The sequence below is a fragment of the Cucurbita maxima genome, unplaced genomic scaffold (assembly GCF_002738345.1).
Source record: "Cucurbita maxima cultivar Rimu unplaced genomic scaffold, Cmax_1.0 Cma_Scf00006, whole genome shotgun sequence".
Taxonomy (NCBI): Eukaryota; Viridiplantae; Streptophyta; class Magnoliopsida; order Cucurbitales; family Cucurbitaceae; genus Cucurbita; species Cucurbita maxima.
Window position 1 is genome coordinate 3,107,367 of NW_019272022.1, and position 17,243 is coordinate 3,124,609.

The window sequence follows — 17,243 nt, forward strand, 5'->3', positions numbered from 1 at the left end:
TCTCTCATCCTCTTTGCTTAATCTTAGCACTGAATTTGAGAGTCTCCCATGAAATCTCCCTCTCTTACCCAAATCTCTGTGTAGAAAGCAAAAGAAAAGGGGAATGAAGAAGATAAACTCTCTATTGAGGAAATGCAAGAGCCTTTCAAGGCAATTGGGAAGCTTCAGATCCAAATCCAAATCCACAACAGAACATCTCTGGGTTTCTCAAACAAGAATGGAGGAGCAACAACAAGAACATCAACAAGAACATCAAGAACATCAAGAACAACATCAAGAACATCAAGAACATGAAAGGCTTCAAAAGGTGAGTAGCAACAATGTAATTATATATGTTGGAAGCACAAGGAAGAGATACACATTAACTTCAAACCACTTGACACATCCCTTGTTAAGTGCTTTGATCCACAAATCCAAAGCCAATGAAGATTGTGATACTCATACTAATGACAATAATGCCATTTCATTGAGATGTGAAGTTGTTCTCTTTGATCATCTCTTGTGGATGTTGGAAAACTCTGATCCAAATCTCACTTTTAATTCAAATTTGGAGGAGTTAGCTGAGCTTTATGTGTTTTGATGGCGAGAATTTGAAGCGTTTTTTGCCTCGTTCGGGTTAGATATCGAATATAAAGTGCTCAGTTGAACGGTTTTTTCTTTGATCAGGTTAGGTATCAAATGCTTATTTAAAGTTTTTTTTTTGGATTAGGTATCGTATAAATTATATATATATTTGTAAAAGAATATTGTAATGATGTGTTTCTTGACCATACTATAGATTGTTATAACGGTGAAAGTTAAGTTTTGTTGTGTAGTCACAAACCACTATTTGATTCCTCAATGATGGTTTTTGAGCAAGGGTATGATCGTCTTTGATCTCTACTCTAACGTGTTTAGCCAAACAATGGGTGAGTGACAAAAGGAAGGAAACGTAGAGGTAGGGAGAGAATCAAATATGGAGACGGTGGATAAAGAGGGAAAGAAAACAACGTCATATCAATGAAGAGAGCACGAAAGATGAAAAAGATGGAGGCAGAAGGAGACGAGAGACGATGAGGTAGGGAGAATTGGAGATTCACGGATTGAGAGTTGAGACAAAGAGGTAGAGATTGAAGAGTTTTATAAATCTATATTTGTCGATTGGGTTGGAAAAAAACATTCGCTCACCAATCATCCCCGATCAATGTTGTATCGATCTAAATCGTTTGATCGAGGTTAGTTTTGGTCGATCAACTCAATTTTTAGAACTCATTTGCTCACCCTTAAGGGTGTACATGGTACAGGTTGAGTTAGGTTGAAGGACTTTTTTGACCCAAACCAAAAGTTCGGATTGGTTGGTAAATCAACCCAACCTAAATTTTAATTTTAAAGTTTTTTTTATTCAAAATTTATAATTATTCGGATACAATCTTGGGTGTGGGTGTCTTTAGAGAGACCGACATACCACTCTATCAAATCTATTAATACGGAAAGATTCTTAATATAATTTATATATTTTTATTTGTCTCGGGTCAACCCGAAAGTTTTATCCACGATCCCAAAACCGAATAGATTAAGTTCATGTTCAGAAAAATGAACTCAACCCTACCCGAAATGTTAATCTAACTCAACTCAACCCTTATAGTTCACGTTGAGTTGATCCGAGTTGTCGGGTTGAATGTACACCCCTACCCACTCCTACCCACCATGCAAACTTGATTGATGGGTTCAAATATTTCATTATTGCATAGCCCAAGTGTTCACTATGCGTTTCTTGGTGTGCCTACACCACTATCCTCGCATGGTCTGGTAATGGGTGGACAAATGATGGGCCCAGGCCCATTAAGGCCCATTAAGACTCCGTACACTTTCTTATTTATTATGATTTTCTTTTTATTTCATTTTTAGAGATTAAGAATTATTATCAAACTTGTCGTAATTAAATTCACGTGGAAGATTTTGCATACGTGAACCCTAAACTTTGTGGTAGAGCTTTAAAAAGACTCGTGTTTGTAGTCTAAATGAATATAGAGATTGATGACTACACGAATAAGGATTGAGTTCTCGTATCACCCGAATATATTATATATAAAAAATTATTAAATTTATTAGGATGTTTTACATTTTTTAAAAATTATATTTTAAAGAATCTTACTGATAATTCTCAATTTTAAATATAATTTTTATTAAAAATATAAAACATTATAATAAATCTAATAATATTTTATATATGCTATACCAAATCAATTTAAATTTCAATATTATAATCTATGAAATTTATTAAGGAAAAAAACAGTTTAAAGAAAATATTCAAATTCGACTTGTAAAATAAGCATAAATTCCTTGATTGAAGATCAACGATTTGCAAAGAATTTTTTAAAGCAACTCATAAATACCAACACGAATCAAATTTTGAGTTCAAAATTAATTTCACGCTTCACAAATTTCATCAAAATTAAGAGAGATTCAAGCCGTAGTTCATCTCAATCTGAAAGCGCTCCTAAGATTCATGATGAACAATGCTGCTAACTCTTTTCCAATGCCTAGCGTGCCTCTAAAACCTAATCGATCGGTCCGAAACTATCTATAGCCAATTTAGAACACTTATATCGAATCCGAAAATAATTCAGAGGGAATCGTGACCACTGATTCTTACCAAATGGCTTCAGCCTTCGTGGATTCGTGTCTGAATGTGTTTGAAGGCTTCATCATTGCCGTTTAGGGTTTGAAAATGTTCGAATTCAGATCTACCACGAAATGAACCGCCGCTGCAAAAAGAAGCTTGCGCCACCATAGATTTTCGCTGTTGGAATCATGCCGCCGCCGTGGAGGTTGAAGATCGGGATTCTGTCGCTACGAGGGAGCTTGCTATAGCGCCTTTCGTTCTTGAGTCGCTTGCTGGTGAGTGGTTGTGGCTGTGCGTCGGGTTCGCCGACGACAAGATAGCATCATATTTAGCTCGTCGATTCCTTCTTCTTTCAATTTTAGTTCTATTTATAAAAAAAAAAAAAAACAATAATTATTTTGTTTATAATAAATATACAATCCGATTTACAATAAAATATTTGAAAAATCAGGAACTAAAATGATAATTTTTCGAAACGTTCATTTCAGTTATTTCTTAAACCGTTTATTTTAACTTGTGTTCTTTAAAAGCGTTCATTTTGGTTCCGAACACTTCTATTTTGTTTTCAATTGTAATGTCACATTGGTCGGGGAGGAAAACAAATGTGTTTTAAAGTCTTGAGAGGAGGCTCAAAAGAAAAAACCCAAAGAGGATAATATCTGTTAGCGGTGACATGAGACGTTATAATAGTATCAGAGCTAGACACCGAATGATGTGTCAGCTTTCTCGCTCTTCCCTGAAGGGGGTAGCACGAGACAATGTGCCAATAAGGACGCTGGCCTCGAATGGAGATGAATTTGGTGGCAGTCTCACATCGATTGAAGGAAATAAAGAGTGTTAACGAGCACGCTGGCCCCCAAAGAGGGGTGGATTTAGTGGCGATCCCACGTCAATTGGAGACGTTGATTTTGATTCACATATTTTTTAAAATTATAAAATTTAAAGTATAATTTAATTTTAAAAATATATTTAAAACTAATATTCACAAGAGAAGAGAAAAAAAGGAAAGGCTTGAGATTTGAGCACAAAATATAAACAGAATTAGTGGAAGAAGGCAAGCAGTGTGGACACGTCTCCCCACAATGGCTTACCTTTGTTTATTTAGCGAATTAAAAATAGCCCCACTCACTCTCTTAACTTTACCTTTTTCTATGTTTATTTGCAGAGCAGAGGCCTTGTCGTTGCCTTTCCTCTGCACCACCTGACCTCAGCTGCATCACTGTTCTCTCTATATTTCTGTCTCTGGGTTAACCCATCCCCTAATTTTGCCTCGAACCTTCAATGGGTTAGCTCACCTTTTTCACTGTTTCACTTTAATTGAGCTCTTGGCGCCATCTTCATCGGATTCCCCATTGCTTCCTGTGAGTTTCAGCTCCCTTTTCCTCTTTGATTGCCGTTTTTACTTCGTTTTTGGTTGATTTGTTTGTTTTTGATGCTCTGATTGTTGGGTTTGTGATATCTAGTTCTGTTATGCTTTCTGCTTAATAGAAATTGTGATCTTCTCATTTTGTGTTGTGCTTGCTCAATCATTGAGTGGCTGTATTGTAAAAGATTTTATATATCATTGCATATCAGCCTAAACTTTTGAGTCTATTGGTAGTTTAGTAGGTATGTACTTGTGTTATTGTGAGATTCCAGGTCGGTTGGAGAGGGGAACAAAGCATTATTTATAAGGGTGTGGAAACCTCGTTTTGAAATCGTGAGGTTGATGGTGATACGTAATGGGCTGAAATGGACTATATCTGCTAGCGGTGGGTTTGAGTTGTTACAAATAGTATTAGAGCTAGACACTGGGCGATGTGCCATTGAGGAGGCTGAACCCTGAAGGGGAATGGACACTAGGTCGTGTGCTAGCGAGAATCGTGGACTCGAAGGAAGGTGGATTGTGAGATCCTACATTGGTTGGAGAGGGGAATGAAATATTCTTTATAAGGGTGTGGAAATCTCTCCCTAGAAGATGCGTTTTAAACCGTGAGGCGGATGGTGATACGTAACGGGCTAAAGTGGATAATATTTGCTAGTGGTGTGTTTGAGCTATTGCAAATGGAATCATAGATAGATACCAAGCAATGTGCCAACGAGGAAGCTGGAACTCCGAAGGGGGTGGACACTAGGTGGTGTGTTAACAAGGACGTTGGGTCTCGAAGGAGGGTGGATTGTGAGATCCTATATCGGTTGGAGAGGGGAACAAAATATTCTTTATAAGGGTGTGGAAACCTCTCCCTAGAAGATGCGTTTTAAACCGTGAGGCTGATGGTGATATGTAACGAGCCAAAGCGGATAATATTTGTTAGTGGTGTGTTTGAGCTATTGCAAATGGTATCATAGACAGATACCGAGCAATGTGCCAACGAGGAGGCTGGAACTCCGAAGGGGGTGGATACTAGGTGGTGTGCTAGCAAGGATGCTGGGCCTCGAAGGAGGGTGGATTGTGAGATCTCACATCGGTTGGAGAGGGGAACAAAACATTTTTTTAAAAGGATGTGGAAAACTCTCCCTAGCAAATGCGTTTTAAAACTGTGAATGAAGCATTATTTATAAGGGTGTGGAAACTTCTTCTTAGTAGACGCGTTTTAAAACCGTGAATGAAACATTCTTTATAAGGGTGTGAAAACCTCTCTCGAACAAACGCGTTTTAAAATTATGAGGCTGACGGTAATACAAAATGGGCCAAAGTGGACAATATCTGCTAGCGGTGGACTTGGACCATTACAATTTTGATTCTGGACAATACGGTCTACGGATTTGACATGTTATGGATCCTCGTTCATTAGTTTTATCCACTTAATGGTTGTTGTAAGGGCTATCTTCCTGTTCAGAATTTGGTTCTTTTATTTTAAACTTTTGCTAATTGCATCATAGGTGAACCGCATAATGGAGCAGACAAGACACAACAGCAGGATTAACTGCTCTGGTTCGACACCATCCGAGGAATCAGCTCTGGATCTTGAAAGGAATTGCTATGGTCACTCTAATTTACCTTCCTTCAGTCCACCTACACTTCAGCCATTTGCATCAGCTGGACAGCATTGTGAGAGCAATGCAGCTTACTTTTCATGGCCGACCCCCATTCGATTAAGCGTTGCAGCCGAGGAGAGGGCAAACTACTTCGCAAATCTTCAAAAAGGGGTTCTACCAGATATCCTTCATCCATTACCAAAAGGGCAGCGAGCCACCACGTTACTCGAGCTCATGACAATACGAGCCTTCCATAGCAAGATCCTACGTTGTTACAGTCTCGGAACGGCGATTGGATTCCGTATCCAAAAGGGCGTGCTGACCGACATTCCTGCTATTCTTGTTTTTGTTTCCAGGAAAGTTCATAAGCAATGGCTTAGTCCTATCCAATGCCTGCCCACCGCGTTGGAGGTTTGAAGAAGTCGTTTTGCTTTGGTTGCGAAGTAGCTGTTCTAAGTTTCATTCTGAATTCCTTTTTTTGTTTCAGGGGCCGGGAGGTGTGTGGTGCGATGTCGATGTTGTAGAATTCTCGTATTTTGGTGCACCCAACCCTGCTCCTAAAGAACAGCTATACACCGAAATTGTCGATGACCTGCGTGGCTCCGATCTATGCATTGGCTCTGGTTCTCAGGTACATTCATGTTTCTTTGCAACTAGTGACCTGAAAACTTGCATTTATATGAAATATAAAGTTCTTGAATGAAAAAGACCTCTTAATGAATGAGCGGTAATGGGGAATTCATGTGAGAGAAGTCGTTTTCTATACTCGAAATTGAGATATGTGTCCTAAGTCCGAAGTGTGTCTCTAAACATACATAGTGTCACAATCGCACTCTTGCAATAGTGGAATAGCGATTGTGCGGCACTTGTTCTAACCAAGCGAACAAGTTAGCCGTGAGAAACTCGGACGTCGTGGACAACGTTAGCATATGTTCGGGCCTCGAGTCACGTTGCAAGAAAAAGTTTAGAAAACATGAGCGAGGAAATACATTTGAAAAGGATTTGAAGAATTGAAGAAATCAACGTTATATGACTATAAGCAAATAAAGAAATATCACTGTTTAAATAGCATATAACTCAAGGTAGTAAGAATTGACAACTAGTCATATCCTCCTATAGTGGGCATTTTAGTCCTGACGGGTGTAGACATGGTTTTGGTGAACAGTCATACACCTCCGTATTGACCCAATGTGCAATGGGCCTATCTAGGATAAAAGCATATAAAATGGGTTTGGAACGAGCTTGCAACCATGGACAACATGTCCTGGACAAGCAAGACCGGGACACCCGCCATGCGGCCATAGGCAACACGCCTTGGACAAGCATTACCGTGATACATAGCAACCGTTTGAACTGATAGCAACTTTTGTTCATTGGACCTAAATGTTTAGCTCCAATGGCAATGTCAATAGTTCAAAAGTTGGTAGCATTTGTTCATTTTCACTTCCTTTTTGGTGAAATGGAGATTTTAGGGGACCTTGCCATCTGAGGCATGGTTTCTGACCAAAAAAGTTATAATTGTATCAGTAAAATTGAATCTACTTGCTCATCAGGTGGCTAGCCAGGAGACTTATGGGACCTTGGGTGCTATCGTAAGGAGTCAAACGGGCAGTCGACAGGTTGGTTTTCTCACGAACCGTCACGTTGCAGTTGATTTGGATTATCCGAATCAGAAGATGTTTCATCCTCTGCCACCGACGCTTGGGCCGGGGGTGTATCTCGGTGCTGTGGAGAGAGCTACTTCGTTCATCACAGATGAGCTTTGGTATGGAATTTTTGCTGGAATAAATCCAGGTAATGATCCTTGTGTTGCCAAAATAAAATACCTCCCTTCAGGGTCCAGCGTCCTTGCTGACACACCGTCTCGTGTCCATCCTTCTTCAGGGCTTGGCCTCTTCGCTGGCACATCGCCCGGTGTCTGGCTCTAATACCATTTGACCCAAATCCATCCCTAGCAGATATTGTTCTCTATAGGCTTTCCCTCAAGGTTTCCACACCCTTATAAAGAATGTTTTGTTTTCCGCCCCAACCAATGTGCTCTTTGGGTTGTTACAATTTGCTTACTACACTTCACTTTGTTGTTTCATTTCATCAATCTAAACGTGTGGTAACCCGATGCACTTATTCTAGTTTTGTTAAATTGCAGAAACGTTCGTCAGGGCAGATGGGGCGTTTATTCCTTTTGCTGATGATTTCGACATGTCGACCGTCACTACATCTGTAAAAGGTGTGGGAGAGGTCGGTGATGTGAAGTTTATCGACTTGCAGTCACCTATCAGTACCCTCATAGGGAAGCAGGTCGTGAAAGTCGGAAGAAGTTCGGGCTTGACTACCGGAACTGTTTTGGCCTATGCTCTCGAGTACAATGACGAGAAAGGAATATGCTTCTTAACCGATTTTCTCGTCGTTGGTGAGAATCAACAGACTTTTGATCTCGAAGGAGATAGCGGAAGTCTCATCATTTTAAAGGGCGAGAATCGAGAGAGTTTGCAACCAATTGGGATTATATGGGGTGGAACTGCTAACCGAGGTCGTCTTAAGTTAAAAGTAGGCCAACCTCCTGAGAATTGGACAAGTGGGGTCGATCTCGGGCGCCTTCTCAATCTGCTTGAACTTGATCTAATCACAACTGATGACGGGTTTAAAGGTTAGTTGTCTTTCTCTTGTGTAGGTTAACTCGTTTCGCTCGCACACACCGCGCATTTGATAAAGCTCCATTGTAGATCACATAATGATAGATGTGTTTTGATGAATGTTTTTGTTCTGTTTCTATATTGCTATAAGCAGCAGCAGTGCAAGAACAAAGAACCGTCTCGGCAACAGTTATCGGGTCGATTGTCGGAGACTCCTCTCCTCCCGACACAACGCTGCCAAAGGATAAAAGTGAAGAGAAGTTTGAGCCATTGGGTTTTCAAATCCAGCATATGCCAACAGAAGTAGAACCTTCTTCAGCTAAAGACCGACCACTCCTGGAGACCGAGTTTCATCTCGAAGCTGGGACGAGCACAGCTCCCAGCGTCGAACATCAGTTCATTCCAAGCCTTTTTAGTTGCTCTCCCTCCCTTTCAAACAGCACTCTGGGTCGAGCTGTTTCCCAGAACCTGTCTTCACTCCGGAGCGACTGCGAAGACATTTCCGTTTCCTTGCACTTGGGTGATCACGAAGCTAAGAGACGACGTTCGGATGCTTCTGTTTCCATGGAAGAGCTGAAATAGATCGTGCTCGTAAGATCTTCGAACAAATGCACATTTTTCTGCACTGTTATGGCTGTATGTTTAACTTTTCTGGTCTCTTTTTCTTCATGTTTCAATGTAAATTTACATGAACTCTGGAAAGAAAGTATTTAACTGATGCTCAAACTGAATTAACTGTATCTTTTGAGCTTAAGAGTTGGAAGCAGTCTTTGTTCGTCTTTGTTTCATAATAAGTCATCGGGATCTTGAGATATTGCCTTTTGTCAATAGTGGACTATTGGATCGCGTCCCGCGCATATTCTATATTATAGCCTGCAACTGATTCAGCTTCTGCTTTTAAGATACCAAACATTGCTTGATTTGTTTAAACTATACGAGAAATAAAGAATATAATTAAAATAGGGAACAACGGAATACCAGACCACTGGCCATACCTGCTTTTGCACCATGACAATCTCATTCAAATTACAGTGACCTACACATATTAGTATAGTGTATCAGGATCCTCGGCACGAATCATATGTACAAGTTTCTCTACATGTGTCTTACGCGTGCTTTTTGAGGTGCTACCAGTGACTCCACATAGGAGAAATGGTCGAAAGTGTAGACTTTTGTGTTCACAAATGAGACTTTTCATTTTTAATTTTCAATTTTTTTAAAATTAAGCCTATAAATCATTGGCATTTTTAATATAAAAACGACATTTAAAAAAAAAAAAATATATATATATTTTTTTAAATTAAGCTTATAAATCATTGGCATTTTTATATAAAAATGACATTTTAAAAAATAAAAAAATGTATTTTTGTATTTGATATTTAATTATGAATTCAAAGGTTTATATTAAGAAAATAATTTTTTAAAAAATGAGTGGTTATTAAGGAGACCTATCGTAATTTAATTATTTTTTAAGACCAAATTAATAAAAATATCTCTAAATTTTTAATTTTATTAAAAACTTTTCAAAGGTTTTGATAATATGAAAAAAAAATATATATATATATATTTTTGATAATTAGTATTTTTTTTTAAAAAAAAAATATCATTAAACTTTAGATATATATATAAAAGAGAAACAAAAAGTATTTTGTTTTCTCTCTCTCATGTTTTCATCATTTACGTGTCGACCATTTTTTTGTGTTGCTTCTCCTTTCACTATCTCTAATCTCGAACGATACCAGACGGGTTTAAGCTAGGGTTCCAATTCTTGCAGCTCTTGCTGGCCATGGCGAAACCAAGCAGAGGCCGTCGCTCGCCTCCGTCGAGATCGGGATCCTCTTCACGTTCCCGCTCATACTCCGGCTCTGATTCCCGCTCCAGTTCCCGCTCACGCTCCAGGTCACGGTCTGTATCTGTGTCCCATTCCAGGTCCATTTCCTCGTCTTCGTCTCCCTCCCGCAGTGCTAGTTCTCGGAGCCGAAGTCCCCCTCCTCAGAGAAAGAGGTTCGTCTTTCGATTGAACTTGCATTTTTCATTTTTGGCTCCTGCATTTGGTGCTTATTGTTTGTTAGTGTGAGAGAAAGTATCAGAATTAGGAATTTTATGATTTGTAAAACCATTAGCATTATACGTCGAAATCATATTTTCATTTTTTTTTCCAGTTCTACTGAAACAGCTCGGAGGACTCGCGCTTCACCTCCACCAGCTAAACGAAGTTCTCCACCACCCAGGCAATAACATCTCCATCTACAGTCAAATCCAACTTCATTATTTGTTCATGGCATGCATTTTCCGATAAGTCGAACATTTTTGCTTTGGCGTGGTTTTTGATGCGCCGGCCTTTTGGTACAGAAATAAATCTTAGGAAATACAATGCTGTAATTATTTGAATTCAGTACTTCTTTAGCAATTATTTGAATTCAGCACTTCTTCAGAACTGTTGTGTAGCTATTGCATTATTTTCAACTTTTAGTCATTCTTCCCTTGTTGAAGTTGAATACGATAAATAATATTCTATTGCCATTATTTATCTTGCAATTGTAAATTTTATCTTTAGTTATCTACAATGACTTACAATTTTTTATGTAATTGACCATTTCGAAATTGTCATATGCTTTTTGTTTATGTTAATATTTCCCCTAGTCATGTATTTTGTTTATATAAATATTTCCTTTAGTCACGCATTTGTAAATCAACGATTTACATCCATTGTTTTCTTTTGGTGATATTTTCCTCGTCTGTCAGTCATCTATATATCTATTTTGTTTTTCAAACTGTTTCTATTGCTTTCAGGAAACCATCACCTGTACGCGAGTCACTTGTTCTTCACATTGATGCACTGAGTAGGAATGTCCATGAGGGTCATTTAAGAGAAATCTTCAGTATGTTTTTTCACTCGCCTTCTTTAGCTTCTAACAATTATCCTGATGGATTAATGCACTTTTGTTTTCATATCATTCTTTGTTAAACGTTACTAGTAGCAAAGAGTATAGATGGGGAGCTGTCTTGTGATGAGGTTTGGGAGGTGGTGAAGTTCAATGCCTTCTCGTGAGAATCAGTCACTAGGTCTTTTTGTAGTTTTGTGGGACTGTTTTGTTGGGTTTGTTTTTTTTGTATGCCCTTGTTTATTCTTTCATTTTTCTCCATGGTAGTTTGATCTCTTAAAAAAATCAAAGATTTAAACAAAAACAACTTTATTTCAAGCTTCAGTACATCATCTTAAGGTTACACTTTGACTTGATGAATGTATTATTTTGCCTTAAAAATTAAACTTGGTATATTCTTGAACATATTTCTTTATGTAGTAGCTTCAATTCAACATAGTTTGTTGGAATGATCATTGACCATGTTGTCTTGTCCTTAACAATTGAGTAATTTGTCATATCGATTACTCTCCATCATATCTGTTTTGTTAAGTAACTGTATGCGCAGTCCTTCCTTTCCTCTCCTTTTCTCATGAATATGTTGCATGACTAGTTGTAAATTTGTTAGTCTCATTCAATCAAAAAGGTCACTTTCAAATATTAATTTTTCTCCAAAATATCTTTATGGTTAGGTTTCATGATTAATGGATTGGATAGGTAATCTGTTACCTTTTATTATTATTATTATTTTAACTACTTTTGTAGCTCTGATGAATTTCTTTTTTCCGATACCTTCTAGGTAATTTTGGTGAAGTAGTCAATGTTGAGCTGGCAATGGATCGCACAGTGAGTTTGTACCATGTTGTATTTAACAAGTTTTTCTTGAATAATATAATGATACATCTGTTTAAATGCTTACAGGTCAACCTTCCTAAAGGATATGGATATGTTGAATTCAAAACGAGATCTGATGCTGAAAAAGCCCAAGTGTATATGGATGGTGTATGTTTTGCTTAAATGTTCAAGTACTTGAAGTGCATCTATTGATAATGCCATCACTGGGAAATGATTGTGATGATTGGCTAACTGTAGGCCCAAATTGATGGGAATGTTATTCGAGCAAGATTTACATTGCCTCAAAGACAGAAAATGGCATCACCTCCAAGGACTGCAGCAGCTGCTTCTAAGAGAGATGGTCCTAAGCCTGAAAATGTTGGTGCTGATGCTGAGAAGGACGATATAAAAAGACAGAGAGAACGTATAACTCATTAATTATATATTTTTTCAATGTCTAATGTCCCCCCCCCCCCCCCCCCCCCCCCNCCCCCCTATTATTCTACTTTATTTTATTTTTCATGGGAGTATATTATTTTAGTGACTTGTTTCTGGTTTGTTACATCAGCTTCACCTCGTCGAAAGCCTCCCTCACCTAGAAGACGCTCGCCTGTTGCTCGACGAGGTGGGTCTCCCAGAAGACACCCTGATTCTCCACGCCGCCGTCCGGATTCTCCTCCCCGTCGCCGTGTTGACTCTCCTCCTAGAAGGAGGCCTGCATCACCAATGAGAGGTGGCCGTTCCCCATCACCTTTGGGAAGGCGACATAGATCTCCCCCAAGGTTGAGTATCATCCCCCCCCCCCCCCCCCCCCCCCCCCCCCCCCCCCCCCCCCCCCCCCCCCCCCCCCCCCCCCCCCCCCCCCCCCCCCCCCCCCCCCCCCCCCCCCCCCCCCCCCCCCCCCCCCCCCCCCCCCCCCCCCCCCCCCCCCCCCCCCCCCNACCCCCACCCCACCGGGTACACACACACACACACACACCAAATTTATCTCTTTCTTTTAATGGTGAGAGTATCAACATTGTTTAACTTTGGTGATTAGGCCCTCTCCAAGAAGAATTCGTGGCAGCCCTGTTCGGAGACGTTCACCACCTCCTCCTAGGCGCCGGTATTACGCATTGACTGTTTTAGAAGATCGTAAATCTGTTCTCTTGCAATTTGAATGATACATGGATATGCATATTGTTGCTAACATCACAAATATATCATATAGTGACAACGTTGACTATTAATGTCTTGCTGCACTTGTTAAATTGTATCTTATTATTTTCGAGTTGGAGCATTTATTTGTAGAGTATTAAATTATGCAAAAAAAGCATATGTAAACATTATTTTTTAAATCTTGAATTATTGTTTTTAGAGTATGGTTTTCTTTGAAGATTTTTAGTCACTGTAGTTATTTTGAAGAATACTAAAAGTTGCATCAAGTTTAATTTAGTTGTGCGGTTCTTGTTGGCCATTGATGACTTTGTTATGCCTAGATACAGGTAAACTGTGGTTTTTGGGTGATCCAAGCAAATTCAAAGTAATGCTATGGTTGACTTAGAATGAAGTAATAACTAGTAGAGTGTAACTTTTGATGTAACTATTTAAAAATTTACTTGTTTCCATTATGGTTCAGAGGTGTTCCTACAGTTGAATCTTAGGTATTAGAAGAACGGTGAATGAGGGCATGATTACTTCTAATGTTTGAGAAATTAACATATTTAAGCATGACAGTGATCTTTTAATTTCGGTTGAGCATGGATTATACTTGAATATGTTGAGTCTGATTAAGTGGTTTCAGTTACATTTATACTTTGGTAAATGAGTGTTACATAATTAAATTGTGTTTCTTTTCCAGTACACCTCCTCGACGGGCTCGTAGTCCTCCCAGAAGGTCTCCAGTAGTTCGTAGACGGAGCCGTTCACCCATTAGAAGACCAGGTCGATCACGTTCCCGGTCATTTTCACCACGGAGGTATCTGGATGCCTAATGAGCTTTCTATTCATAATTGCCTTTTGAAGAAAAATTATTTTATATTGTTTGATTGTGTCTACCCTGTGTTTGGGGGGCCATAAATCAAAATACGAAGTAGATCACAGAAGTTACTACCATTGGCGTTGATCAAGAAAGGAAGATAATCACAATAAACTTTCTGAGCTGTCTCAACTTAGCTAGGAAACAATTGTGCGGTGACATATTGCATTGATTCATTTGAAGGTTCTCCTAGTTCTATTTGTCCATCATAGAGCCTTGCTAGTACTGAACCAAAGAATTATATTGGCGACAGAAACTAGGCCTCATAAGATGTTTGAATAAAGATTGGAAGTCAAATGCCTGATTATTCCATGTTTTAGAGTATTGCGTTTGGGCCCCAAGGGATCCTTCCGATCTAGACAATGGAAGCCAGCTATTGTAGGATAGCTAATCTAAAGTTGAGCATTCACAGTGCGTGCTTTAGTATTTGTAAAGGGCATAACGTCTCAGATGCTCTTGGCTAAAGCAAGCCAATTGTCTTTCAAAAGAAGCATACATGTGCAGATGCATCATCTTTTTTCCAATTGTCGAACAAGGCCTAGACCTAAATAATTTGCTGTTTGGTGTTGTGATCGTGGGATTTAGATTTTTTAAGGCTAGTTACAAGTACTGAATTTAACAACTTAAGCATACCATTACTTATGTATAAACTATAATGATGCTTAGAAACTAAGCTTTAACGATCTCAGTTTCCTATTTACTACCCAAGACATTGTGTAAATAATTATCAGAAATATCTCCAAATTAGTTGCATACCATTTGTATTATAAGGTTAGGTGGCTGGTTTAGTATCATATCATCTGCTACTTTACCCTTTCTATGATTGTTTACTTTCCCTAACTGTATAATATTCCACAGAGCTACTACCCTTAACTAGTTTTTTTGTCCACTGTAAGCATATATTTATACTTTGTTTTCTTATGGTACAGAGGTCGGCCGGGAGCTGCTGGTAGACGTGGGAGATCATCATCTTACTCTGCATCGCCAAGTCCACGGAAGGTTCGTAGTGGTTAATCTTGCCTTTTATTCTCTTCTCTGGGCTTGTTGCTTACTTTTCCTTGCATCCAAAGTCACTTCACTATTCCTTGTTAATGTTACAGGTAGCCAGGAGAGTATCTCGCAGTCCAAGAAGGTAAACTTGTGAATTAAATAAATTATTGGTTGACGCGTTGATATTCCTATCTGGATGTTGAGAATATTAGGGCTTGGTTCTTGGACTTTTTGCTGTTTCTTCTTTTACCAACTATGAATATTTTTCCAAACCCGCTAACCACTGAGCTTCTTGATAAACAAGATGACCAGGGTACGGTGCCCATTTTATAGTGGGTTTAGGATGACATTTGAAAAAGAAAAAGTACCAACTTCTTAGCACTAATTAAGTGCTTCTAAAAGTAAGCACTTTAATATGCTTTTCAAGTGCCTTTAGAGTTCTGTGATCTTGGTTATGTAGCCAAACACTGCAAAGTTATAAAATAAAGTATTTCTAGTTCGCTAAAAGCACTTTTTACTGTTCTAGAGGTCATAAGAACAGCTTTTAATCTTGTATTCTTGTCGTTATTTTAATGCGATTGTTTTTGCTGTGTAGTAGGCCATTGAGAGGTAGAAGTAGCAGCAGGAGCAGTAGCAGTAGTTCTCCACCTCGCAAGCCATAAGAACTCATCTACGTATCGTTGGTCTCTCTCTAATTCTCTCTTGTTCATCTAGTGAAAAGCCTTGTAGCAAAAATATTTGGATTAAATGCCATTTAGGTTTAGTTTCCTGATATTACGATTCGTTTACGTATGCTTTGTTCCAGCAGCTGCAGTCTGTAGTAATATTACACTTCTACAATAGAAAGCCCAGACGTCGAGTTTCCCGTTTTCAAGGTTTTAGAAATATGCCCTTTTATTTTATGGCGTTTTTGTGGGGAAGATTCGAATCTTTGATTTGATGTTTTGATTGTGACTACTATATGTTTTGTATCAGTTGAGCCATGTTCGACTTGTTTAAGACGTGATTGGTTGACAATTTAAATACTAAAAGTTATGTTTGTGTTTGTGTTTGGTAGCAAATTTAGAAATTAGATTTTAGTGTTCAACCAATGGTTCAAAATGCCTTCTAATATATTTATGTTAAATATGAATAATTATTAACTCATTTATCAACAATTTTTCATAAATGGTCTCAATTATTTTATTATGTCATATGATTAATGATTTATTAGGCATGTTTTGTAGTCTATTAGGTTCGAATGCGTGTTCGTGACATATTTAAACGTTATTTTAACAAATTAATAGAAATTTAATTTATACTACTCGAATATAACTCAAATGCATTAATCTCTTATATTAATATCTTCGTGGATAATTTTGATAATTCATTACAAATAGAAACAATTTTCTTCAAATAAAAAACTAATTAAAGGTAATAATTTTACTATTTATTCAAATTTGAAGTATACTTGACCAAATTGGGATTTTTTTTTTAAATTTATTTATCCATTACGGTGTTAGATTTAAATTATTTAATTAATTGAGACATAATAAATTTCTAAAAGAATAAATGAATAATATTTTAAAAAGAAAAAACTTATTATGAAAAAAAAAAAATTAAATTTCAATCATCATCTAAAATTTTACACTTTTTTTTTTTTTCCTTGAAGGGAAAATAAATAAATACAAAATTAGTTCTATATATCGGCGAATATTGGCCATGATTATCAGAAAACGCCATTTCGGACATCAACGTACCAAATGGAGGGGGAGAAAACGGCGCAAACTTCTTAGACGAATTGACTCTCTCAGGTCGCTGTTCTCCTGGAGCTCGAATTTTGATCCTCTCTCTCGGCGTAATCTCCTTCTGTTTATTCCATAATCTTTCATTTTCATCTTTTCCAGCCTGATTTTGATCTTCGCTCGAGCAGTTGTTGTCCAGAACACAAGGCAAAGGACCTGTTCCAGCGATTAAGGAAGGAACGCTTGTCATATTCAGGTCCGTTTTCAAGATACTCAGTTTTTGGGGTCAGTATTTAGCTGTGGATTTAGGGCTTTGAATTTGATCCAAACCCGACCTTCAGATGTTGCACCAATCGACGGGTTTTGCTCGGTTTTACATTTTACAATTGGTTCTCTTCTGCTTGTGTGAGTTGGGGATTATACTGTATTTGCCTCATGCTAATTCTGCAGAAGTTTTAGTTGTAAATGGTAGATGAAAAACTATGTTTGTTAAGAGTATTGATTCTTTTTTGATGTAATTAGTTGACTAACGAATTCCAAGTCTTAAGAGGTATATTAAACCCCTTTGTGATTGTAATACATCCATGAATTTGTTTTTTTTTTTTTTTTTTTTTTTTT

At 38.2% G+C, this 17,243-nt stretch overlaps 3 protein-coding genes across 12 annotated transcripts in view; all 3 read left to right on the top strand.

The window, feature by feature from the left end:
• The first annotated feature begins 3,736 nt into the window (after positions 1-3,736).
• LOC111480347 lies at positions 3,737-8,984 on the top strand. Its single transcript, XM_023125321.1, has 6 exons — positions 3,737-3,966; positions 5,468-5,974; positions 6,051-6,194; positions 7,117-7,357; positions 7,710-8,210; positions 8,351-8,984. The coding sequence occupies exons 2-6, from the start codon at positions 5,480-5,482 to the stop codon at positions 8,776-8,778; spliced, it is 1,809 nt and encodes a 602-aa protein (XP_022981089.1). The 5' UTR covers positions 3,737-3,966; positions 5,468-5,479; the 3' UTR covers positions 8,779-8,984.
• Positions 8,985-9,848: 864 nt separating this feature from the next.
• LOC111480352 (serine/arginine-rich splicing factor SR45-like) lies at positions 9,849-15,900 on the top strand. Of its 2 annotated transcripts, none has more exons than XM_023125334.1 (12): positions 9,849-10,200; positions 10,359-10,427; positions 10,990-11,078; positions 11,860-11,906; positions 11,982-12,062; positions 12,153-12,318; positions 12,463-12,676; positions 12,934-12,999; positions 13,735-13,851; positions 14,841-14,910; positions 15,012-15,043; positions 15,497-15,900. In XM_023125334.1, exons 1-12 carry the CDS (start codon positions 9,983-9,985, stop codon positions 15,561-15,563), a joined length of 1,236 nt encoding a protein of 411 aa, XP_022981102.1. In that variant the 5' UTR covers positions 9,849-9,982; the 3' UTR covers positions 15,564-15,900. The 2 variants fall into 2 exon arrangements, with proteins under 2 accessions (XP_022981102.1, XP_022981103.1); XM_023125335.1 differs by having other exon boundaries at positions 9,850-10,200; positions 15,500-15,900.
• A 692-nt stretch (positions 15,901-16,592) lies between these two features.
• LOC111480350 overlaps positions 16,593-17,243 on the top strand; it is a 5,580-nt gene continuing 4,929 nt past the window's right edge. For 6 of the 9 annotated variants that reach the window (XM_023125326.1, XM_023125323.1, XM_023125324.1 and 3 more), the window contains exon 1: positions 16,607-16,881. The gene's annotated coding sequence lies outside the window, so the exon portion shown is untranslated. Of the gene's footprint in view, positions 16,882-17,243 lie in introns of all 9 variants that reach the window. The other 3 variants (XM_023125325.1, XM_023125327.1, XM_023125329.1) reach the window with 3 other exon arrangements.